This window comes from Oncorhynchus nerka, linkage group LG28 (genome assembly GCF_034236695.1).
Source record: "Oncorhynchus nerka isolate Pitt River linkage group LG28, Oner_Uvic_2.0, whole genome shotgun sequence".
Taxonomy (NCBI): Eukaryota; Metazoa; Chordata; class Actinopteri; order Salmoniformes; family Salmonidae; genus Oncorhynchus; species Oncorhynchus nerka.
Window position 1 is genome coordinate 84,490,025 of NC_088423.1, and position 26,050 is coordinate 84,516,074.

The window sequence follows — 26,050 nt, forward strand, 5'->3', positions numbered from 1 at the left end:
CATTATGGCATTGAGGACTTTGTTTTCCTCACAGATAGATAACTCTAATACCAATCAGTCACAGTGACTGGCTAGGACTGCAGAATGTTAAAACACTACTTTGTGGCATTAAGCATTCTCTGGATGCTTAACCGGGCCGGACAATTTGGAATTAAAGAGCAGAGCATGTTGTCTTCAGCCATCATGGGAATCACCAGCCAGACACCTTGTTATCTCCTGGAGACATTGTTCTGTCTGCCTGCCCAAGGGAGGACTACAGACAAGTGGTTCTGGGCCTGGACAGAGCTGAGGTGGAGAGTTGGGGGTGTATTGGTCAAACAGCTACTCTCTCTCTACACACATACAGTATATCACAATGCACTCCTGTGCTTCCTGTTCACCCATGACTGCGTGGCCACGCACGCACGTCTCTAACTCAATCATTAAGTTTGCAGACGACACAACAGTGGTAGGCCTGATTACCAACAATGACGAGACATGAAGGAAGTGAGGGCCCTGGCAGAGTTGTGCCAGAAAAATAACCTCTCCCTCAACAGCAACAAAATGAAGGAAATGATCGTGGACTTCAGGAGACAGCAGAGGGAGCACGCCCCCATCCATATCGACGGGGCCGCAGTGGAGTAGGTGGAAAGCTTCAAGTTCCTCGGCGTACACATCACTGACAATCTGAAAAGGTCCACCCACACAGACAGTGTGGTGAAGAAGCCGCCAGCGCCTCAACAGCGCCTCTTCAACCTCAGGAGGGTGAAGAAATTTGGCTTGGAACATAAGACCCTCACTAACTTTTACAGATGCACCATTGAGAGCATCCTGTCGGGCTGTATCAACGCCTGGTACGGCTACTGCACCATCCGCAACCGCAGGGCTCTCCAGAGGGTGGTGCGGTCTGGCCAATGCATCACCAGGGGCATACTGCCTGCCCTACAGGATATCTACAGCACCTGGTGTCACAGGAAGGCCAAGAAGATCATCAAGGACCTCAGCCCCCCGAGCCAAGGCCTTTTCACCCCTCTACTATCCCCTCTACTACCCCTCTACATCTGCTGCCCTATTTACATAGTCATGGAACATTAATGGCACTTTAATAATTATAAATTGGATGTAATAAATGTATCACTAGCCACTTTAAACAATGCCACTTTATATAATGTTTACATACCCTACATTACTCATCTCATATGTATATACTTCACTCCATACCATCTACTGCATCTTGCCTATGCCGTTTGGCCATCGCTCATCCATATATTTTTATGTACATATTCTTATTCATTCCTCTACACTTGTGTGTATAAGGTAGTTGTTGTGAAAAAGTTAGGTGACTTGTTAGATATTACTGCATGGTCGGAACTAGAAGCACAAGCATTTCGCTACACTCGCATTAACATCTGCTAACCATGTATGTGACAAATACAATTTGATTTGATTTGACATATTGCGTAATTTTATGGCTGGTTATGACACCTACATAAAAGTGTAAAAACCCACAAGGCAAAACATTCCATTTCACCATAGCCTACGTGAGTATGTTTATGTTATAACATTTTTGGGGAAACTGACCATATTAAATTATCATTGTAATTGCGTACACATTGATGTCAGACATGCACCTACCCCAATGCTCTGTTGCTGATGACTGGGATGAATGCAGGAGCAGGACAAGACACCCTCTTTTTGACTGATGACTGACATAAGGGCATGTACGTGACAGGCCTATCTGGTTTATATGATTATGATTTTTAAATATTTTTAAAATATTTTTTTATTTAACCTTTATTTAACCAGGAAGGGCTCATTGAGATTTAAAATATCTTTTTCAAGAGCATCCTCGCCAAGATAGGCAGCACCAAGTCATTACAAAAATTACAGACAAACAACATGAAAAACTACAAGTAATCTAGTAAAAACTATAGAATTCACAAGAGTATAACAAAATCAAAAACAGCAATTTAAAAACATTGACAGGTCTGGGAATCAGTCTCAAGATCATTCATCAGTGATTCTAAAATACCAATCGGGACAAGTTCTTCCAGTTTAAAAGTATTTTGTAAGGCGTTCCAAGACGATGGCGCAGAGGACGTAAAAGCCCTTTTACCAAATTCAGTTCGGACGTTTGGAACAGTTAGCAGGATAAAGTCCAGCAAACAAAGAGAGAGTACCCACCACATTTCTGAACAATAAAAATGCCCAAATAAAAAGGTAGTAAACCCAAAATGGCTATGTAAATAAAAGTATACCAGTGACTGAGCCTACCAGTGACTAGAGAAGGCCAGCCAACCCTGGTATACAAAGTGCAGTGGTGCGTAAGGGTTTTTGCAGTTTAAAATATATCTCAAAGTACCATGGTAAAGGGTGTCAATTGATCTCAAACACTGAGCGGAAGCATTCATATATAAAATATCCCCATAGTCTAGTAAAGGCATAAATGTAGCTGATACTAGCCTCCTTCTGGCTTCAAAAGAAAAACAGGTCTTATTCCTAAAATAATATCCCAATTTCAGCTTCAATTTTTTTTGTAAGTTGTTGAATATGCAATTTAAAAGAGAGGCCGTCATCAATTAAAATTCCAAGATATTTATATGAGGTTACAACCTCAATCTCCTTGCCCTGACAGGTAGTAATAGGTTAAAGGTTCAGAGGTCTATTTCTTGCTTTAGAAAACACCATTAGTTTAGTTTTGTCAGTATTGAGGATAAGCTTCAATTGACACAAGATATGTTGAACAGTATAAAAAGCAGTTTGCATGTTCTGGAAAGCTTTTGTAAGAGACGAGGCACAACAGTAAATAACATAAAATGAAGTTGCGCATTTTGGAATTGTTTGTCTAAATCATTTATAGAAATAGTGAATAAGAGAGGACCAAGTACAGAGCCCTGGGACACACCATTAAAGACAGACAATTTAACAGACATGAGCCCATCAAATTGAGTGCACTGAGTTCTATCAGACAGATAGTTAGCAAACCATGCAATTGCATGCTCTGAAAGACCTACACTCGACAATCTCTGCCTTAGTATAGCATGATCAACTGTATCAAAAGCCTTAGAGAGATCAATAAAAAGTGAGACAGAGTGCTGTTTTTTGTCAAGGGCTTCAGTGATATCATTTAAAACCTTAATGGCTGCTGTAATTGTGCTATGCTTCTTCCTGAAGCCCGATTGGTACATTGATAAAAATAGAGTTAGTAAATAAACTCTTTTAGCTGTTCACTCAGAAGGGTTTCAAGTATTTTCACCAGGGGTGACAGCTTTGAGATTGGCCTATAACCATTTAAAAGAGTTGGATCTCCCCATTTTAAAAGTGGTAGGACAAATGCTGATTTCCAGATCTTTGGAATTTCATTACATTCCAGGGTTAGATTGAACAGAGATGTAAGTGGTTCAGCTATGAAATCAGCTGCCATATTTAAAAAGCAGGGATCCAAAAGATCAGGACCTGCAGGCTTTCTCTGATATAAGGATTTCAGGGCTTTATGTACCACCTGCACTGAGAATGGCAAAAAGCTAAAAGTTTGACCAGCTCTCACTGGTTCATCCACACAGGGTTGTACAGAGACAGAGGACACTGAATCAAACAGCCTACCAGATGATACAAAGTTCTCATTGAAACAATTCAGCATTTCAGTTTTGTCATATACAGCAACAGAGTCCTTCAAAACACATGACGGTAATTCATTAACGTTACTGTTACCAGACATAGACTTAATAGCCTTCCAAAACCTTCTAGGGTCATTCAGGTTATTAGTGGTAACAGACATAAAATATTCAGACTTGGTCTTCCTGAGAAGAAAAGAACACTTGTTTCATAGCTGCCTAAAAATAAGCCAATCAGCATCAGAACGTGATTTCCTTGCTTTAGCCCAGGCTAGATTACAGTCGTGAATAATACAAGACAGATCAGAAGAAAACCATGGATTATCCTGCCCTTTAACCCTGAACCTGCGGAATGGGGCATGTTTGTTTACTATTTGGAAAAAACCATCATGAAAGAATTTCCAGGCAGTTTCCACATCAGGAATAAGCTCAATCTGCTCCAGTCAAAATAAAACAAATCACGAAAGAAAGCCTGCTCATTAAAACACTTCAAATTTCTCTTACGAATAAAATGTGGGTTTGTCTTTGGAACCTCAGTATTTCTAACAGAAACAACAGCACAATGGTCACTTAAATCATTACAAAAAACACCAACCGCAGAATATTTATGTGGAACATTTGTCAATATCAAATCAATCAGGGTAGATGTAATCTAGGCATTTAAGATTTGGGCGAGTGGGTGAGTTAATCAACTTGGTAAGATTCATAGAACAACAAAACATTTTTAAATCATCAGACACCGGCTTTAACCAACACCAGTTGAGATCACCAATCAAGATCATGTCACTGTAAAGAAGTTTAGACATAAGGTGCGTCAAAGAAGAAAATGCATCATTGAGAGCAGAGGGGGTTCTATAACAGCCAATCACAGTCATAGAGAGCAGAGGGGGGTATATAACAGCCAATCACAGTTATAGAGAGCAGAGGGGGGTCTATAACAGCCAATCACAGTTATAGAGAGCAGAGGGGGGTCTATAACAGCCAATCACAGTCATAGAGAGCAGAGGGGGGTCTATAACAGCCAATCACAGTTATAGAGAGCAGAGGGGGGTCAATAACAGCCAATCACAGTTATAGAGAGCAGAGGGGGGTCTATAACAGCCAATCACAGTTATAGAGAGCAGAGGGGGGTCTATAACAGGCAATCACAGTTATAGAGAGCAGAGGGGGGTCTATAACAGCCAATCACAGTTATAGAGAGCAGAGGGGGTTCTATAACAGCCAATCACAGTCATAGAGAGCAGAGGGGGTTCTATAACAGCCAATCACAGTTATAGAGAGACCATTTGAAACCTCAATATTCAAAGCAAGAAATTCCAACTGTTTACAAATAGTTTCAGACTTTGCCACACTTACAAGGAATTTAGTTTTTACATATATAGCCACACCCCCACCTTTCTTAACCCGATCAGTGCGATAAACATTGTAACCACTTATACAAATATCCTTATCAAAAACAGACTTGCTGAGCCAGGTTTCAGAAAACACAATTACATCAGCATCAGTTGACTTAGCCCAAATCAAGCCCCATCAATTATTTTGACAACAATTACATCAGCATCAGTTGATTTAGGCCAAATCAAGCCCCATCAATTCTTTTGACAACAATTACATCAGCATCAGTTGATTTAGCCCAAATCAAGCCCCATCAATTTTTACATTTAAATGAAAAATACCAAAACTAGATCATTGTATATCAGGGCAATGATGGTCATAATGCTTCTTGACAGTGTCATAAAGTGTATTTTCTTATTTCAAGTAAAGTGACACAGTATAGTCATAATGCTTCTTGACAGTGTCATAAAGTGTATTTTCTTATTTCAAGTAAAGTGACACAGGATGGTCATTACATTTACATTTAAGTCATTTAGCAGACGCTCTTATCCAGAGCGACTCTTGACAGTGTCATAAAGTGTATTTTCTTATATCAAGTAAAGTGACACAGGATGGTCATAATGCTTCTTGACAGTGTCATAAAGTGTATTTTCTTATATCAAGTAAAGTGACACAGGATGGTCATAATGCTTCTTGACAGTGTCATAAAGTGTATTTTCTTATTTCAAGTAAAGTGACACAGGATGGTCATAATGCTTCTTGACAGTGTCATAAAGTGTATTTTCTTATATCAAGTAAAGTGACACAGGATGGTCATAATGCTTCTTGACAGTGTCATAAAGTGTATTTTCTTATATCAAGTAAAGTGACACAGGATGGTCATAATGCTTCTTCACAGTGTCATAAAGTGTATTTTCTTATTTCAAGTAAAGTGACACAGGATGGTCATAATGCTTCTTGACAGTGTCATAAAGTGTATTTTCTTATTTCAAGTAAAGTGACACAGTATAGTCATAATGCTTCTTGACAGTGTCATAAAGTGTATTTTCTTATTTCAAGTAAAGTGACACAGGATGGTCATAATGCTTCTTGACAGTGTCATAAAGTGTATTTTCTTATTTCAAGTAAAGTGACACAGGATGTTCATAATGCTTCTTCACAGTGTCATAAAGTGTATTTCCTTAGTCCAAGTAAAGGGACACAGGATGGTCATAATGCTTCTTCACAGTGTCATAAAGTGTATTTTCTTATTTCAAGTAAAGTGACACAGGATGGTCATAATGCTTCTTCACAGTGTCATAAAGTGTATTTTCTTAGTCCAAGTAAAGTGACACAGGATGGTCATAATGCTTCGTGGCAGTGTCATAAAATGTATTTTCTACAAGTTATTTAAAATATGATGAAAAAAACATGACTGTAAAGAATTCATTACAACAACAAACGATTTAAGAAACAAACTTTCAGGTGAAAGGAAACTTCTTGGCAGAGAAAAAACACATTTGAATAAAAGTGGGTTTTGACACTCTTATGTAGGTGTCATAACCAGCCATAAAGTAACACAATATATGTCACAACACGTGTAACTATATGGGTCATATCAGTGTTATGACCACATTCTGTCAGGTTATGACAAGTTATGTCAGCTGTTGACATATTAGGACATGGTTATGACTGTCATAAAGTGCCATGACACTGGGTGTCAAGTGAAGTGTTGCCAAAATTTGACTTGATTTGAAGGTTGAGATTAAACTTTACTGTAGTTGTGTTTTGCTGAGTCTCCTAATTGTCCTACCTCTGCATATGTAGACAAATGCTATAGGAAGTCTCCAAGGATATATGTGTGTTCCTGAGATTGTACAGTTTCAACACCTTATCCAACACATGGAGTATAGGCTAATCAGTGCAGAGCCCACAACGGGCCCTCCAAATAGACCCAGCCTCCCCGCTCTGTTGCCACATCCTGACCCCCCCACCACCCCCCACCACCTTGACAGGAGGGAAGAGGCAGGGAGAGCCATAGCAGCGGTGGTGGTTGATATTCACAGACATGCAAAGTGTGAGATTGCTTTTCTGGCTAAGAGGGAAAGAGATCAACTGTCCTGGGAAAAACCTATTAGCTCAGAGCAGCTTGTCAGCTTCACTGCAGAAGCAGGTAGATCTATCTCACTTTAACCTGTATTAAAAGGCTATTTCTCTGGCAAAGTACATCTTGAATTTTAAAACATATTTTTCTGCAGTGGGTGAAATGAAACTTCCCTGGCTGGATCATGTGTCATCAAACTTCCCTGGCTGGATCATGTGTCATCAAACTTCCCTGGCTGGATCATGTGTCATCAAACTTCCCTGGCTGGATCATGTGTCATCAAACTTCCCTGGCTGGATCATGTGTCATCAAACTTCCCTGGCTGGATCATGTGTCATCAAACTTCCCTGGCTGGATCATGTGTCATCAAACTTCCCTGGCTGGATCATGTGTCATCAAACTTCCCTGGCTGGATCATGTGTCATCAAACTTCCCTGGCTGGATCATGTGTCATCAAACTTCCCTGGCTGGATCATGAACAGGGTGTGTGTTGAGGATTGAGAGTGTGATCAGGACTAAAATCTTGTGTAATTACATCAGATGCTTGATGAATTCTGGGGGGAGATACAGTATGTTAGAAAACATGCTACAATGAGGAGCAGAAGCAGGATGGTAGCTCCACCCCTCTTCTGCAAGTTTATGGGCCAAATCTCCCCTCCCCTTCTGAAATTCTAAAGCTGTAGGCACCTGCGAAGTCTTGATTTCTCCAAATGATCAGTGAGGAAAAATCTGTGCACCGGAACAAAGTTCCTCATTAGTTGTCACATCCCACAGTCTGTTGACAGAAGCTACGATACCATTTATGTTACATGCGTCTGTCCACGAGAGATTAGGATCAGGTGAAGTTTGATAGAGGTGAGGGACGTACGTATGTCAAAGTCCTATGAGTTTTTGAAGCTTGATATCAAGTGACACTACAACTGGGTGGTTTGATTCCTGAATGCTGATTGGCTGACAGCCATGGTATACACAATAGCATTTATATTAGAATTAAGCCATAAGGACCTCAGGGGTTTGTGGTATCTGGCCAATACACTATGGCTAAGGGCTATATCCAGGCACTCCACGTTGCGTTGTGTTCAAGAACAGCCCTTAGCCGTAGTATATTGGTCATATACCACACCTCTGGCCTTATGGCTTAATTCTAATCGAAATGCTATTGTGTTAAAAATATACAGTATCCTTCATGTACACGTTTACCTATTGATGCATCCAGAATGACCTTCTAGGGCTCACTCCCACCACTGTTGTGCCACACAGGTCCACTGTTGGGTAGGGCTCAGGGTAGTCAAGGGCCTGTCCACTTTACTCACAAGTTAAGCATTCATTCCTGTCCACTGTTGGGTAGGGCTCACATTCATTCAGACATTACAGATGAGTGGATTACACTGTTTTGATATTGAATAATGCGCTGTTGGGTAGGGCTCACAAGTTAAGCATTCAGTGTACCTGTCCACTGTTGGGTAGGGCTCACAAGTTAAGCATTCAGTGTACCTGTCCACTGTTGGGTAGGGCTCACAAGTTAAGCATTCAGTGTACCTGTCCACTGTTGGGTAGGGCTCACAAGTTAAGCATTCAGTGTACCTGTCCACTGTTGGGTAGGGCTCACAAGTTAAGCATTCAGTGTACCTGTCCACTGTTGGGTAGGGCTCCACTGTTGGGTAGTTAAGCATTCAGTGTACCTGTCCACTGTTGGGTAGGGCTCACAAGTTAAGCATTCAGTGTACCTGTCCACTGTTGGGCAAGCATTCAGTGTACCTGTCCACTGTTGGGTAGGGCTCACAAGTTAAGCATTCAGTGTACCTGTCCACTGTTGGGTAGGGCTCACAAGTTAAGCATTCAGTGTACCTGTCCACTGTTGGGTAGGGCTCACAAGTTAAGCATTCAGTGTCCACTGTTGTGTAGGGCTCACTGTTAAGCATTCAGTGTACCTGTCCACTGTTGGGTAGGGCTCATTTAAGCATTCAGTGTACCTGTCCACTGTTGGGTAGGGCTCACAAGTTAAGCATTCAGTGTACCTGTCCACTGTTGGGTAGGGCTCACAAGTTAAGCATTCAGTGTACCTGTCCACTGTTGGGTAGGGCTCACAAGTTAAGCATTCAGTGTCCTGTCCAGTGGGTACCTGTCCACCTGTTGGGTAGGGCTCACAAGTTAAGCATTCAGTGTACCTGTCCATTCAGTGTACCAGTGTACCACTGTTGGGTAGGGCTCATTCAGTGTACCTGTCCACTGTTAAGCATTCAGTGTACCTGTCCACTGTTGGGTAGAGCTCACATTCAGTTAAGCATTCAGTGTACCTGTCCACTGTTGGGTAGGTCTTCAGTGTACCTGTCCACTGTTGGGTAGGGCTCAGCATTCAGTGTACCTGTCCACTGTTGGGTAGGGCTCACAAGTTAAGCATTCAGTGTACCTGTCCACTGTTGGGTAGGGCTCAGGGCTCATTCAGTGTACCTGTCCACTGTTGGGTAAGCATTCAGTGTACCTGTCCACTGTTGGGTAGGTCTTACAAGTTAAGCATTCAGTGTACCTGTCCACTGTTGGGTAGGGCTCACAAGTTAAGCATTCAGTGTACCTGTCCACTGTTGGGTAGGGCTCACAAGTTAAGCATTCAGTGTACCTGTCCACTGTTGGGTAGGGCTCACAAGTTAAGCATTCAGTGTACCTGTCCACTGTTGTAGGGCTCACAAGGGCTCACAAGTTAAGCATTCAGTGTACCTGTCCACTGTTGGGTAGGCTGTTGCATTCAGTGTACCTGTCCACTGTTGGGTAGGGCTCACAAGTTAAGCATTCAGTGTTGGGTACCTGTCCACTGTTGTCCACTGTAGGGCTCACAAGTTAAGCATTCAGTGTACCTGTCCACTGTTGGGTAGGGCCACTGTTGTGTAGGGCTCACAAGTTAAGCATTCAGTGTACCTGTCCACTGTTGGGTAGGGCTCACAAGTTAAGCATTCAGTGTACCTGTCCACTGTTCAGTGTACCTGTCCACTGTTGGCTCACAAGTTAAGCATTCAGTGTACCTGTCCACTGTTGTGTAGGGCTCACAAGTTAAGCATTCAGTGTACCTGTCCACTGTTGTGTAGGGCTCACAAGTTAAGCATTCAGTGTACCTGTCCACTGTTGTGTAGGGCTCACAAGTTAAGCATTCAGTGTACCTGTCCATGTGAAAATACAAGTTGAAACTTGATCATCCTCAACCCAGATCATCTTCATTGTTAGCCATGTTAACAAATCTCAGGAGCAGGACTCATTGTTGTTTGTTGCTCTGCTAAATAAATAGAATAGTGCCCCTGTGGGCTGCTTGGAACACTAATTCACTAACCCTGTAGGAGAGATACCACTGTAGTTACTATAACAACAACTGGGTTACAGAGGGCAGGGTTGTCTCCAACCCAGGCTGAGAAACAATCATTATTATTCATTATACAGTAGAATTGATGTAGTTCTAATAGTAACTGTCCATTTTCATTGCTAGAACACATAAATTATCCTCTCCACGCTTGCTTTAGTAGAAGCCTTTGTATGTGGGCCCAGGCAGCGAAACCTAGCTGGCGGGAACTAGTGTTTTTGTGGGGAGAAGTTTGAGAGGCACGCCACCCTGCCATGGTTGACTTCATATTTGTCAGTTGCGATTGAATTTGGAATCAGCCAAGGGGGGAGTAAGTTGTCATTTGGACTACACGTTTTAGTTCACTGCCTGCGAGGAAGGGAGTTTTAGTTCACTGCCTGTGAGGGAGGAAGTTTTAATTCACTGCCCTGTGAGGGGGAAGGTTTTGTTCACTGCCCTCACCTCAGATTCACATTCAACTCCTCCAGTTGAGGTTTTCGTTGGTGGAAGAAGGTGAGGACCAAAGCGCAGCGTGGTAAGTGTTCATGATTATTTAATAGAACAGAACACTGAATGACAAAAACAACAAGAGACCGAAATGAACCCGAAACAGTTCTGTCTGGTAAAGACACAAAACAGAAAACAACCACCCACAAACAAGAGTGGGAAAACAGGCTACCTAAGTATGGTTCTCAATCAGAGACAACGAATGACACCTGCCTCTGATTGAGAACCAGACCATGCCAAACACATAGAAATATAACAACATAGAAAACAAACATCGAATGCCCACCCCAATTCACACCCTGACCAACCTAAAATAGAAACATACAAAAGGAACTAAGGTCAGGCATCGGACAGCGTATTGTTCAAAGCTTCGTAAACCACAGGTGTAGACTAACATTGAAATGCAAACAGAAAAACATATAAATAATAACACAAGGAATATATACACAATGAGTAACGGTAACTTGGCTAAATACACGGGGTACCAGTACTGAGTCGATGTACAGGGGTACGAGGTAATTGAGGTCGATATGTACATTTAGGTAGGGGTAAAGTGACTAGGCAACAGGATAGATAGTAAACAGTAACAGCAGCGTATGTGATGAGTCAAGAGTGCAATACAGATAGTACGGGTAGCTATTTGTTAACTATTTACAGCAACTAGCTTAGCAGTCTTATTGTTGGTTGGAGGTAGATGCTGTTCAGGGTCCTGTTGGTTCCAGACTTGGTGCATCGGTACCGCTTGCCATGCGGAAGCAGAGAGAACAGTATATGACTTGGGTGGCTGGAGTCAGACCATTTTTAGGGCCTTCCTCTGACACCACTTGGTATAGAAGTCCAGGAAGGCAGGGAGCTAGGCCCCAGTGATGTACTAGGCCGTACACACTACCTTCTGTAGCGCCTTCTGTCAGATGCCAAGCAGTTGACATACCAAGAGGTGATGCAGCCAGTCAAGATGCTCTCAATGGTGCAGCTATATAACTTTTTGAGGATCTGAAGGCTCATGCTGAATCTTTTCAGCCTCCTGGGTGGAAGAGGCGTTATCGTGCTCTCTTCATGACTGTGTTGGTGTGTGTGGAACATGATAATTCCTTAGTGATGTGGACACCGATAAACTTGAAGCTCTCAACCTGCTACACTACAGCCTGTCGATGTGGATGGGGGCGTGCTCGGCCAACCATTTCCTGTAGTCCACGATCAATTCCTTTGTCTTGCTGACATTGTGGGAGATGTTCTTGTCCTGGCACCATACTGCCAGGTCTCTGACCTCCTTCCAGTAGGCTGTGTCATTGTCGTCGGTGACCATCGTGTCATCTGCAAACTTAATGAAGGTGTTAGAGTTGTGCATGGCCACGCAGTCGTGGGTGAACAGAGAGTACAGGAGGGGACTAAGCACGCACCCCTGAGGGGCCCCTGAACAGTGTCAGGTGGGATGTTTTTTGCTACCCTCACCACCTGGGGGCGGCCTGTTAGGAAGTCCAGGATCCAGTTGCAGAAGGAGGTGTTTAATCCCAGGGTCCTTAGTTTAGTAATGATCTTAAGCTTCAGTTAGTCAGAAGTTGGACTCTATACATTATCAAAGGGGCCTTCTCCGCGCCACAGCAGCAATGAGATTTGTGCTATCTGAAGGATTGTTTATGAATTTGAATGCCATAATATAGTTCAGAGAAAGGTGTCCAGTCAATACCACAAGAAGTTCAGTTCAGTGAAAGACTTCCAGTCAATACAATACAATACCTTAAGAATACCTCAATACTTCTGAGTTGGTCCTCAATTGTTCTCTCTCTCTCTCTCTCTCTAGTCACTCGGGAGCCAGTGAGTAGGTCTATATTTCCTGGAATGATCTAAAAGGTCACGTCCTGATAATGTGTTTCAAGGGAAGGAAGGGAGGAAAGGGAAATGAAGGCAGCTCATCCTCCTGTTCCCCCTGATTTTGCTGTGATCCTTGAGCAAATAGTCTGTGTTATACAAATCATCTGTGATTGGCTGATAAGGACTGTTCTAATCCGAGCCCTGATGAAGGAAAATAAGAGATCAGAGAGAAAGAGGTGGCGTATCATCTACTGCAGTCAGTCAGTGTGTGTAGGAGTTGCAGTCTTTTATCATGGACCGTCTGCACTCTGAGGGAGGGATGTTGGCTGATTGCTGTGTTTAGCCCCACACTCCTTGCCCGCTCCGCTCGGTCATATTGATAGCATGATTTAATCTACCTCCTCTGTTTCCCTGTCCAGCCCAGCTCAATCTCCCCCCACCAGGGCTCCACTGATGCCGTTATCAACCTGTCCTAAGCAGACGTGTGAAGAGACAGAGAGACAGGAAGAGAGCACCATTGAAAGAGATAGAGGGAGAGTGTATGAAAGACAGGAAGAAATAGAGAGACAGGAATAATGCATAAAAGAGAAAGGGTGAGAGAGTGTCAGAGTGTGTTCCTTTGGGACATCCATGTCCAGACATGAGTTAAGGACATAAGTGCTGTCCATATTTAGGCTGTCTGGTGTGTCATTGTTTTGTTGACTCCTCAGAGTGTAGCCTATGTGATGTCATGTCCATGATGAACCCCTTTCTGCAGGCCCTCGTCTGTGACATAGTCTGGTGTTGGTCTTTCCTTGAGTGGATGAGTGAAGAGGGCTCGATTCAATCCGTATCGCAGAAGTTCAGTGCTATAGCGCGATTGAAATTTAAAGGCATTCCCAGTAATCGCTGCAATCAGAAATTACCTTTAATTGAATCGGGGTATAGGGTTAAACTTCCTCTATATGGATTGAATCAAGCCCCTGATGTCTTTATTGTCTGTTGACCTACTGTTTGCAAAAACATACAGGGCTGACTTTCTAAAGAACGTGCCTACTCCTGGCCCCATCCACAGGGCACGAGTGGTCACTGAATGGTTTGGTAACTGAATGGTTTGATGAGCATGAAAACGATGTAAACGATATGCCATGGCCGTCTCAGTCACCAGATCTCAACCCAATTGAACACTTACTGTATGGGAGATTCTGGAGTGGCGCCTGAGACTGCGTTTTCCACCATCATAAAAAAAACACACAAAATTATGGAATTTCTTGTGGACGAATGGTGTCACATCCTTCCAATAGTGTTCCAGACACTTGTAGAATCTCGTCTAAGGTGCATTGAAGCTGTTCTGGCTCGTGGTGGCCTAACACCCTATTAAGACGCTATGTTGGTGTTTTCTTTATTTTGGCAGTTACATGTTGTTACTCTCATGCAGTTTTTGCAGTTCTTTTAAAGTACCATTTCTCCTTTATTAATGATGCCCTGTAGTGTTTTTCAGCACATTCAGCTTGTGAACAGAGTAATTTATCTTTAATACTTTGTTTTACTACTCTTACTCAAGGCTTTTTATTGTTTGGGAGAAATGACCATATTTTACCCTCTCTGCGGAGGGCAGTATAAATGAACTATGAAAGATGCGTTCCTGAGATCGATTTTAATGTAGAATATAACTGCAGAGAATTGTCCCAAAGCAAATCAATGCAACCCCTTCAACTGTCAATTAAGGTCACCACCAGATGTTAGAAAGTCAAATGTTACACAATGGTGTGTAGGTCTATATCCATGAACTAAAGACAATACATCACTTTCACAGCTGGAGCCTTTTTGATGGGTTAAATCGAATCAAATCAAACTTTATTTGTGACATGTGCCGAATACAACAAGTGTAGACTTTACTATGAAATGCTTACTGACAAACCCTCAACCAACAGTGCAGTTCAAGAAGAGTTTTACCAAGTAGACTATTTACCAAGTAGGCTAAAATAAAAATTAACACTAAAAAGTAACACAATAAGAATAACAATGAGGTTATATACAAGGGGCACCAGTACAGAGTCAGTGTGCGGGGGTACAGGTTAGTTGAGGTCATTTGTACATGTAGGTAGGGGTGAAGTGACTATGCATAGATAATAAACAGTGAGTAGCAGCAGTGTACAAAAAGGAGGGTGGGGGGGTCAATGTAAATTGTCCCATGACGATTTTATTAATTCTTTGTCATTCTTATGGCTTGGGGGTAGAAGCTGTTGAGGAGCCTCTTGGTCCTAGACTTGGAGCTCCAGTACTGCTTGCCGTGCGCTAGCAGAGAAAACAGTCTATAACTTGGGTGACTGGAGTCTCAATTTTATGGGCTTTCCTCTGACACCTCCTATTATATATTAAAATCGTCTCCATTCCCTAATGTTATTTTGTTGGTATATACTTCACTTAGATGACTAGTGACATTGTCTTTCTTCTGTATCCCTGTGACAGATAGAACAGTAGAATGGATGGAGGTTTGCTTGTCCGGGGCTCCAATAAAAATGTCTACTAGTTGGAGGTACTCGAGAACTGGAGTTGGGAACCACTGTTTTAGTGGTTCATTTCCATACAGGATTAAGCCCAGTGTTTTACCCCAAAAACTCTGACTTTTCTGTTTCCATCTACGCGGGTCAGAACCCGGGTCTCACTGGGTCATGGATCCGGAAAACCTGCTCTCACTTGGGGCCAAAGCCAGGCCAGTGGTACTTTTCAGCTGGCATTTACATAACAATGGCTAACTGTGAACTTTTAACACCTTCTCACAAAGCAACTGTTTTGATTCTGCTCTTCAAGTCCCCACTGTCAGCCCTAGCTATGGAACTACAATTGACCCAGTATAACATAAGGGTGTGTACATTAGTCTAAAAGCTGCATTGGTCTCATGGTTTTTAGCACGGTCATGTTTGGAGCGTAAAACAGGGATTGAGGCCTAGCAGCTGGAGTTTGTTCTAAGAAAACATCCCCTGTAGGATGGTAACATACTGTATGCAGTCAGGTGGGGTGGTTGGAGATGTCTCATTATGTATCACCAGCAGGGTCTTGAGTAAGGTGTTTATAGACACTGAACACTGAAGACATCAGAAGACTTTGTGTACACTTTATTCTTTCATATCCAAGGTATTACTATTCTCCTAACAGCTGATCTGTGGCAGGTAGCCTATCGCTTAGGAGCGTTGGGCCACTAACCGAAAGGTCAGTTGTTCGATTCATCCAGCTGGCTAGGTGAAAAATCTGTATGTGCCCTTGAGCAAGGCACTTAACTATAATTGCTCCTGTAAGTTGCTTTGGATAAGAGTAAATGCCAAATGACAACAAACATGTACAAATCTGATTAGATCTGTCAAATCTATGGCAGTTTTCTAAAATGAGCTCTAGCATATGACTCCACCCTGCTGTCTGTCCCCTCTCCGTTGTGGAGATGAGATAGGAAATGAGGGGATGAGGAGATGCGGTGTCCAGGCCCAGGCTGGCATGGTGGTAACTGCATCCTGTGAGTCTGGCTGAGACACGGCCACTGACGGTAGAGAGAGAGAGAGAGCAGAGTCAACACCATCTGGACCACCATACACACTCCAGCCCCACCGAACCTCACCGAGCGCCAGAAAGATGATTGCTAACAGCGTGATTATGGCTCTATTAGATTAGCCTAGCATTGTTTACGGGCTTGTGGGTTTGCCCGTGCCAAGTGTACCTACCACATAGAGAGAGAGAGAGAGATTTTGTACATTGTTAAAACATCTGTATATATATATAATATGACATTTGTAATGTCTTTATTGTTTTGAAACTTCTGTATGTGTAATGTTAACTGTTCATTTTTATTGTTTTTCACTTTATATATTCACTTTATATATTATCTACCTCACTTGCTTTGGCAATGTTAACACATGTTTCCCATGCCAATAAAGCCCTTGAATTGAATTGAATTGAATTGAGAGAGAGAGAGAGAGAGAGAGAGAGAGAGAGGAGCAGAAGGAGGTGAGGGGAATTGTTCAGCAGCTGCTGTAAGAGTCCTTTACTCATTGCCTGGTGTTAGCCTACTCTGGGTGAAGTCTGAGTGAATGGAGGAGACAAATATGAATCCTTCAGAGAGGATGCCTGTTTGTCACTCACTGTGGTATAATTGGGCACATCCTGTAAGCACAGACAGACAAATGGTGTATCGTCCTCGTTTGCATGAGTAAGTAAGACACAGTTCACGTAACAATTCCCACATAATATTATGAGGCTCATACAGTATCACTTGCATATTCATATCCACATGTCGCTTAACATTTAGACTAAATGGCCCCATTTAAACATCTAAAGTCATTCCAGCCAAGACTCATTCCCTACTAATGACTCAACAACAGCAGCAGTTGCCCTCAACTGAGGATGTGATACATACAAGCATCTCTACCCTGGGAATATATGTGTGTGTGAGGGGGAATGCCCTGATAGCCACACGCCCAAATCCTCCAGGACTTCTCTTTTCTCATCTGCTCCCATGCCCGTGCCTTGGTCCTATCAGTAACAGCCCAATGGCCACTCTATACAACTCCTGCCTGACTGTATAAAAATATGATTTGGGGTCAATTCCATGTCAATGAATTTCAGTAAATTCAGGAAGTAAAATCATTTGAATTTCAGTTTACTTCCTGACTGGATTGAAATGGAATCAACACCAACCCTGATAAAAAAAAATCCATTCCACCGCCATTGATTCTGCCCACTGCCACTGATTGTTTTATCTCTAATTAGCACCATGCAAGGGAATGAACACATGATCACAGAAGTGGTGTGATTAGCCAAGCTCTCTGTATGCCAGACCCACTGCATGGGGAGCAGTGAAAGGTGTAGAAGAGGACGAGCCAAGTTTCCATTCTGGCTGGAGCTCTGGCATCGTTTCTCCTGTCTGTCTCCCACTGCTAATAGAGGGAGGGAACAGTGGGTCTGGGAAAGAGCTCTGTATAAGATTTTATCCATGTGTTTTCTTTCATTAACTTGAAATGTGTTACTGTTGTACGGAGTCTTCTAATATATAGTCAACCCCTTCATTGCCCTCTGAATAGAGTTGCTTTACTAATCCTCTCACTGATATGCCTGAGAGACAAGTCACCAACTCAAAGAGCCTCAGTGTCTTTCTGTCTTAATGCAGTCTCTGTTCTGTTCACACTCTTCCGCCTCCACTGCCCCGGCCCACCAAACCCAGGTTGGGTTTAGAAACTGGTTCACTACATTGCATTGATGCGGTTATATGTGTTAAATAGCACCCCCTGCTGGCAAACAGACGGAACATCAGTCAGTCTCTCCTCCTCTCTCCTCCTCTCTCCTCCTCCTCTCTCCTCTATCCCTCTCTCCTCCTCCTCTCTCCTCCTCTCTCCTCCTCCTCTCTCCTCCTCCTCTCTCCTCTCTTCTTCTCTCCAGGTCTAACTGGTTGAAGCCGTGCTGTGGGCGGAGGGTAGCCCTGTGGCAGGTGTGTCTGCTCAGTGCAGGCTTCAACTGTTTCCTGGTGGCCCTGGTCATCCTGGTGGTGGTCTTCTTGACCCTGGAACTCCTCATAGACACCAAGCATCTACAATGTAACTATCTTTCCCATTGACAGTAAAGGAGGATCCTTATACATTGTGTTCTAGTGACTGTAGAAAGTTAGACTTGGGTAGTCCTGTGCTTCCTTGATCCTGTGACCCATGTTTTGGGATTACAGCCCATAGAGACAATTATCATGATGCTGCATTAACATGCGTTCCAACCTGTTTTATAAGCATGATTACATTTCTTACCAATGAGAGGAAACTACAGCGACTAAAAGGCCCATATGAGAGAGAAACAGCATTGCCAACCGGGATAGTAAATGAGTCTATGAACTGGTCTCTACTCAACAGCACTGACTGTCTGGGCAGGTGTCATCATCGCATTACATTACGGACTGTAAGCCAAGGTTATATCCCGAATGGTATGCTATCCCCCATACACTGCACTACTTTTGATCAGAACCCTTTGTGCCCTGATCAAAAGTAGTGCACTATACAGGGAATAGGATACCGTTTGAGACACACCTCAAGAGACAGGTCTGTATTGACAGATGATCCTCTCTCTGCCCTGGAGACGACAGGACACCAGTCACAGATGCATTACCATAGACTCCGACTGTCCTGGCTGTCCTGTTGCCAGCTCTGGAAAGACACATGGAGGGAGTAGGAAGGAGGGAAGGAGGATGGGGGAGATGGGGAGATAAAGGGAGGGATAAATGGGCTGATGGACTGATGGATGGGGAAGGAGAAGTAGAGCGGGAGCATTCACTACACTGTTAGATGGAAAAGAGGAATAGTGGTAAAAGGCATGATGTAATATCAATGAGCCATTCTTCTGCCAGATTTTGAGAAAAAATAAATATGGCTGGACAGATGTAGACATTGACAGGACATGGTAGTGTTGCTCTTGATTCCATTAAGACAAGCAGTGAAAGTGGAATCATCCTTTAATATCCACATTTTTCTCTTTTGTTATTTATTCCAGTTGCCAATGCTATTCAATTTGCCAGCGTCATCCATTGGATCAGCCTTGCCATCCTTTCACTCTTCTTCACTGAGGTAATGACACACACACACACACACACACACACACACACACACACACACACACACACACACACACACACACACACACACACACACACACACACAAACACACACACACACAGAGGATTAAGTAATAATTCAAGAAGAGGTTAACAAGGTTTAGGGCTTGGGTTACAGTCATATGATCCAGCCAACACCTTATAACACTCCCTGACACTATAGATGAAAGGTGTCAGAGGGGAATGCTATTCAAGGTTTATATATTAAAAACGTTATTAAACACGAAACTATAGTTACTGTTCATACTGTTACTGTTCATACTGTATGATGAATGAGACAGGCCACTTTTACATTGTCACCCTTTCAACATGATTAGATTGTAACTCTATCATTTTCCTTTTCAAAATAAAGGACCCTCCCAACCCTGATTAGAATGTAACTCTATCATCCTCCTTTTCAAAATAAAGGACCCCCCAACCCAACACTAGTGTGTGTTACTGTACATACAGTAGATGTATGTAATGGATCAGGTAAGATCAGACAATTAGGAGAGCCATTGTACAGTGTTCAGGATCAATATCCTTTCCCACATTCTAATTGATCGAAAGACTTGTAAAAAGTACCCTTCAAAGATACAGTTGAAGTCGGAAGTTTACATACACGTAGGTTGGAGTCATTAAAACACGTTTTCAACCACTCCACACATTTTGCACCCATCCCTTTAGCGGGATCATTTTCATCAACACCCGCTCAATTGCAGAGCGTCAAATTCAAATTAAATTACTACAAATATTGAATTTTCATGAAATCACAAGTGCAATATAGCAAAACACAGCTTAGCTTGTTGTTAATCCACCTGGCGTGTCAGATTTCAATACAGCTTTTCGGCGAAAGCATAACAAGCGTTTATGTAAGAACATCTCTCTCAGTAGACAAAATATTACACACACCTAGCAGCCAAGTAGATTGGTCACGAAAGTCAGAAAAGCAATAGATTAAATCGCTTACCTTTGATGATCTTCGGATGTTTGCACTCACGAGACTTCCAGTTACACAATAAATGTTCCTTTTGTTCCATAAAGATTATTTTTATATCCAAAATACCTCCATTTGTTTGGCGCGTTATGTTCAGAAATCCACAGGCTCGAGCGGTCACGACATCGCAGACGACAATTCCAAATAGTATCCGTAATGTCCACAGAAACATGTCAACGTTTTTTATAATCAATCCTCTGGTTGTTTTTAAAATATATAATCGATAATATATCAACCGTGACTGTCGCTTTTTCAATAGGAGAGGGAAAGACAATGGCTGCCCCACTCTGTTGCGCAACCAAAACTCTGCGAACACCCAGCTATCACTGATGCGATGTCATCTTTCTCGCTCATTTTTCAAAATAAAAGCCTGAAACTATGTCTAAAGACTGTTGAGACCTTGAAGAAGCCATAGGAAAATGAATCTGGTTGATATCCCTTTAAATGAAGGCAAGGCATCCAATGGATGCTTTCAGGAAAAACAGCACTTCCTGGTTTGATTTTCCTCAGGTTTTCGCCTGCAATATCAGTTCTGTTATAATCACAGACAATATTTTGATAGTTTTGGAAACTTTAGAGTGTTTTCTATCCTAATCTGACAAATATATGCATATTCTAGTTTCTGGGCCTGAGAAATAGGCCGTTTCAAATGGGTACGTTTTTTTGCCAAAAACAAAAATCCTGCCCCCTACACTCAAGAAGTTAACAAACTATAGTTTTGGCAAGTCGGTTAGGACATCTACTTTGTGCATGACACAAGTCATTTTTTCAAAATAGTTTACAGACAGATTATTTCACTTACAATTCACTGTATCACAATTCCGGTGGGTCAGAGGTTTACATACACTGAGTTGACTGTGCCTTTAAACAGCTTGTAAAATTCCAGAAAATTATGTCATGGCTTTAGAAGCTTCTGATAGGCTAATTGACATCATTTGAGTCAATTGGAGGTGTACCTGTGGATGTATTTCAAGGCCTACCTTCAAGCTCAGTGCCTCTTTGTTTGACATCATTGGAAAATCAAAAGAAATCAGCCAAGACCTCAGAAAAAACGTGTAGACCTCCACAAGTCTGGTTCATCATTGGGAGCAATTTCCAAACATTTAACATTTACATTTAAGTCATTTAGCAGACGCTCTTATCCAGAGCGACTTACAAATTGGTGCATTCACCTTATGACATCCAGTGGAACAGTAGTGCATCTAAATCTTTTAAGGGGGTGAGAGGGATTACTTTATCCTATCCTAGGTATTCCTTAAAGAGGTGGGGTTTCAGGTGTCTCCGGAAGGTGGTGATTGACTCCGCTGTCCTGGCGTCGTGAGGGAGTTTGTTCCACCATTGGGGGCCAGAGCAGCGAACAGTTTTGACTGGGCTGAGCGGGAACTGTACTTCCTCAGTGGTAGGGAGGCGAGCAGGCCAGAGGTGGATGAACGCAGTGCCCTTGTTTGGGTGTAGGGCCTGATCAGAGCCTGGAGGTACTGAGGTGCCGTTCCCCTCACAGCTCCGTAGGCAAGCACCATGGTCTTGTAGCGGATGCGAGCTTCAACTGGAAGCCAGTGGAGAGAGCGGAGGAGCGGGGTGACGTGAGAGAGAATTTGGGAAGGTTGAACACCAGACGGGCTGCGGCGTTCTGGATGAGTTGTAGGGGTTTAATGGCACAGGCAGGGAGCCCAGCCAACAGCGAGTTGCAGTAATCCAGACGGGAGATGACAAGTGCCTGGATTAGGACCTGCGCCGCTTCCTGTGTGAGGCAGGGTCGTACTCTGCGGATGTTGTAGAGCATGAACCTACAGGAACGGGCCACCGCCTTGATGTTAGTTGAGAACGACAGGGTGTTGTCCAGGATCACGCCAAGGTTCTTAGCGCTCTGGGAGGAGGACACAATGGAGTTGTCAACCGTGATGGGCGAGATCATGGAACGGGCAGTCCTTCCCCGGGAGGAAGAGCAGCTCCGTCTTGCCGAGGTTCAGCTTGAGGTGGTGATCCGTCATCCACACTGATATGTCTGCCAGACATGCAGAGATGCGATTCGCCACCTGGTCATCAGAAGGGGGAAAGGAGAAGATTAATTGTGTGTCGTCTGCATAGCAATGATAGGAGAGACCATGTGAGGTTATGACAGAGCCAAGTGACTTGGTGTATAGCGAGAATAGGAGAGGGCCTAGAACAGAGCCCTGGGGGACACCAGTGGTGAGAACACGTGGTGTGGAGACGGATTCTCGCCACGCCACCTGGTAGGAGCGACCTGTCAGGTAGGACGCAATCCAAGCGTGGGCCGCCCTGGAGATGCCCAACTCGGAGAGGGTGGAGAGGAGGATCTGATGGTTCACAGTATCGAAGGCAGCCGATAGGTCTAGAAGGATGAGAGCAGAGGAGAGAGAGTTAGCTTTAGCAGTGCGGAGCGCCTCCGTGATACAGAGAAGAGCAGTCTCAGTTGAATGACTAGTCTTGAAACCTGACTGATATGGATCAAGAAGGTCATTCTGAGAGAGATAGCGGGAGAGCTGGCCAAGGACGGCACGTTCAAGAGTTTTGGAGAGAAAAGAAAGAAGGGATACTGGTCTGTAGTTGTTGACATCGGAGGGATCGAGTGTAGGTTTTTTCAGAAGGGGTGCAACTCTCGCTCTCTTGAAGACGGAAGGGACGTAGCCAGCGGTCAGGGATGAGTTGATGAGCGAGGTGAGGTAAGGGAGAAGGTCTCCGGAAATGGTCTGGAGAAGAGAGGAGGGGATAGGGTCAAGCGGGCAGGTTGTTGGGCGGCCGGCCGTCACAAGACGCGAGATTTCATCTGGAGAGAGAGGGGAGAAAGAGGTCAGAGCACAGGGTAGGGCAGTGTGAGCAGAACCAGCGGTGTCGTTTGACTTAGCAAACGAGGATCGGATGTCGTCGACCTTCTTTTCAAAATGGTTGACGAAGTCATCTGCAGAGAGGGAGGAGGGGGGGGATTCAGGAGGGAGGAGAAGGTGGCAAAGAGCTTCCTAGGGTTAGAGGCAGATGCTTGGAATTTAGAGTGGTAGAAAGTGGCTTTAGCAGCAGAGAGAGAGGAGGAAAATGTAGAGAGGAGGGAGTGAAAGGATGCCAGGTCCGCAGGGAGGCGAGGTTTCCTCCATTTCCGCTCGGCTGCCCGGAGCCCTGTTCTGTGAGCTCGCAATGAGTCGTCGAGCCACGGAGCGGGAGGGGAGGACCGAGCCGGCCTGGAGGATAGGGGACATAGAGAGTCAAAGGATACAGAAAGGGAGGAGAGGAGGGTTGAGGAGGCAGAATCAGGAGATAGGTTGGAGAAGGTTTGAGCAGAGGGAAGAGATGATAGGATGGAAGAGGAGAGAGTAGCGGGGAGAGAGAGCGAAGGTTGGGACGGCGCGATACCATCCGAGTAGGGGCAGTGTGGGAAGTGTTGGATGAGAGCGAGAGGGAAAAGGATACAAGGTAGTGGTCGGAGACTTGGAGGAGTTGCAATGAGGTTAGTGGAAGAACAGCATCTAGTAAAGATGAGGTCGAGCGTATTTCCTGCCTTGTGAGTAGGGGGAAGGTGAGAGGGTGAGGTCAAAAGAGGAGAGGAGTGGAAAGAAGGAGGCAGAGAGGAATGAGTCAAAGGTAGACGTGGGGAGGTTAAAGTCGCCCAGAACTGTGAGAGGTGAGCCGTCCTCAGGAAAGGAGCTTATCAAGGCATCAAGCTCATTGATGAACTCTCCGAGGGAACCTGGAGGGCGATAAATGATAAGGATGTTAAGCTTGAAAGGGCTGGTAACTGTGACAGCATGGAATTCAAAGGAGGCGATAGACAGATGGGTAAGGGGAGAAAGAGAGAATGACCACTTGGGAGAGATGAGGATCCCGGTGCCACCACCCCGCTGACCAGAAGCTCTCGGGGTGTGCGAGAACACGTGGGCAGACGAAGAGAGAGCAGTAGGAGTAGCAGTGTTGTCTGTGGTGATCCATGTTTCCGTCAGTGCCAAGAAGTCGAGGGACTGGAGGGAGGCATAGGCTGAGATGAACTCTGCCTTGTTGGCCGCAGATCGGCAGTTCCAGAGGCTACCGGAGACCTGGAACTCCACGTGGGTCGTGCGCGCTGGGACCACCAGATTAGGGTGGCCGCGGCCACGCGGTGTGGAGCGTTTGTATGGTCTGTGCAGAGAGGAGAGAACAGGGATAGACAGACACATAGTTGACAGGCTACACAAGAGGCTACGCTAATGCAAAGGAGATTGGAATGACAAGTGGACTACACGTCTCGAGTGTTCAGAAAGTTAAGCTTACGTAGCAAGAATCTTATTGACTAAAATTATTAAAATGATACAGTACTGCTGAAGTAGGCTAGCTGGCAGAGGCTGCGTTGTTGACTATGTAGGCTAGCTGGCAGTGGCTGCGTTGTTGACACTACACTAATCAAGTCGTTCCGTTGAGTGTAATAGTTTCTACTGTGCTGCTATTCGGGGCTAGCTGGCTAGCTAGCAGTGTTGATTACGTTACGTTGCGTTAAAAGAATGACAATAGCTGGCTAGCTAACCTAGGAAATCGCTCTAGACTACACAATTATCTTTGATACAAAGACGGCTATGTAGCTAGCTATGTAGCTAGCTACGATCAAACAAATCAAGCCGTTGTACTGTAATGAAATGAAATGAAAAATGTGATACTACCTGTGGAGGGAAGCGAAATGCGACCGGGTTGTTGAGTGCGGAAGTTCTGTTCGGTAGACGTTGGCTAGCTGTTGGCTAGCTAGCAGTGTCTCCTATGTTAAGGACGACAAATAGCTGGCTAGCTAACCTCGGTAAATTAAGATAATCACTCTAAAACTACACATTCTAAACTACACAATTATCTTGGATATTAAAACAAAGCAATCCACCCTCTTGCAACATAAACAACTAGCTTGTACTGTAACTGTGTCTAGTTACTGCAATATGGCACTGCGGGCGGGCGCATGCAAACACCTGAAGGTACCACGTTCATCTGTACAAACAATAGTACCGAAGTATAAACACCATGTGACCACGCAGCCATCATACCGCTCAAGAAGGAGACGCATTCTGTCTTCTAGAGATGAACGTACTTTGGTGAGAAAGGACCTTGTGAAGATGCCGGGGGAAAACAGGTTCAAAAGTATCTATATCGACAGGAAAACGAGTCCTATATCGACATAACCTAAATGGCCGCTCAGCAAGGAAGAAGCCACTGCTCCAAAACTGCCATAAAAAAGCCAGACAACGGTTTTCAACTGCACATGGGGACAAAGATCGTACCTTTTGGAGAAATGTCCTCTGGTCTGAACAAAAATATACCCGTTTGGCATAATGACCATCGTTATGTTTGGAGGAAGATGGAGGAAGCTTGCAAGCCAAAGAACACCATCCCAACCGTGAAGCACAGGGGTGGCAGCATCATGTTTTGGGGGTGCTTTGCTGAAGGAGTGACTGGTGCACTTCACAAAATAGATGGCGTCATGAGGAAGGAAAATGATGTGGATATATTGAAGCAACATCTCAAGACATCAGTCAGGAAGTTAAAGCTTGTTCGCAAATGGGTCTTCCAAATGGACAATGACCCCGAGCATACTTCCAAAGTTGTGGCAAAATGGCTTAAGGACAACAAAGTCAAGGTATTGGAGTGGCCATCACAAATCCCTGACCTCAATCCCATAGAACATTTGTGGGCAGAACTGAAAAAGCGTGCGCGTGCAAGGGGGCCTACAAACCTGACTTAGTTACACCAGCTCTGACAGGAGGAATGGGTCAAAATTCACCCAACTTATTGTGGGAAGCTTGTGGAAAGCTACCTGAAACGTTTGACCTAAGTTAAA

At 44.0% G+C, this 26,050-nt stretch overlaps 1 protein-coding gene across 1 annotated transcript in view; it reads left to right on the plus strand.

Annotated features, from left to right (window-relative positions):
• Positions 1–26,050, plus strand: part of LOC115117596 (transmembrane protein 266-like) — an 82,233-nt gene that overhangs the window by 12,183 nt on the left and 44,000 nt on the right. The window contains exons 3-4 of the mRNA XM_065012579.1: positions 18,062–18,216; positions 19,154–19,227. Coding sequence (XP_064868651.1) covers positions 18,062–18,216; positions 19,154–19,227 — 229 coding nt within the window. The remainder of the gene's footprint in view (positions 1–18,061; positions 18,217–19,153; positions 19,228–26,050) is intronic.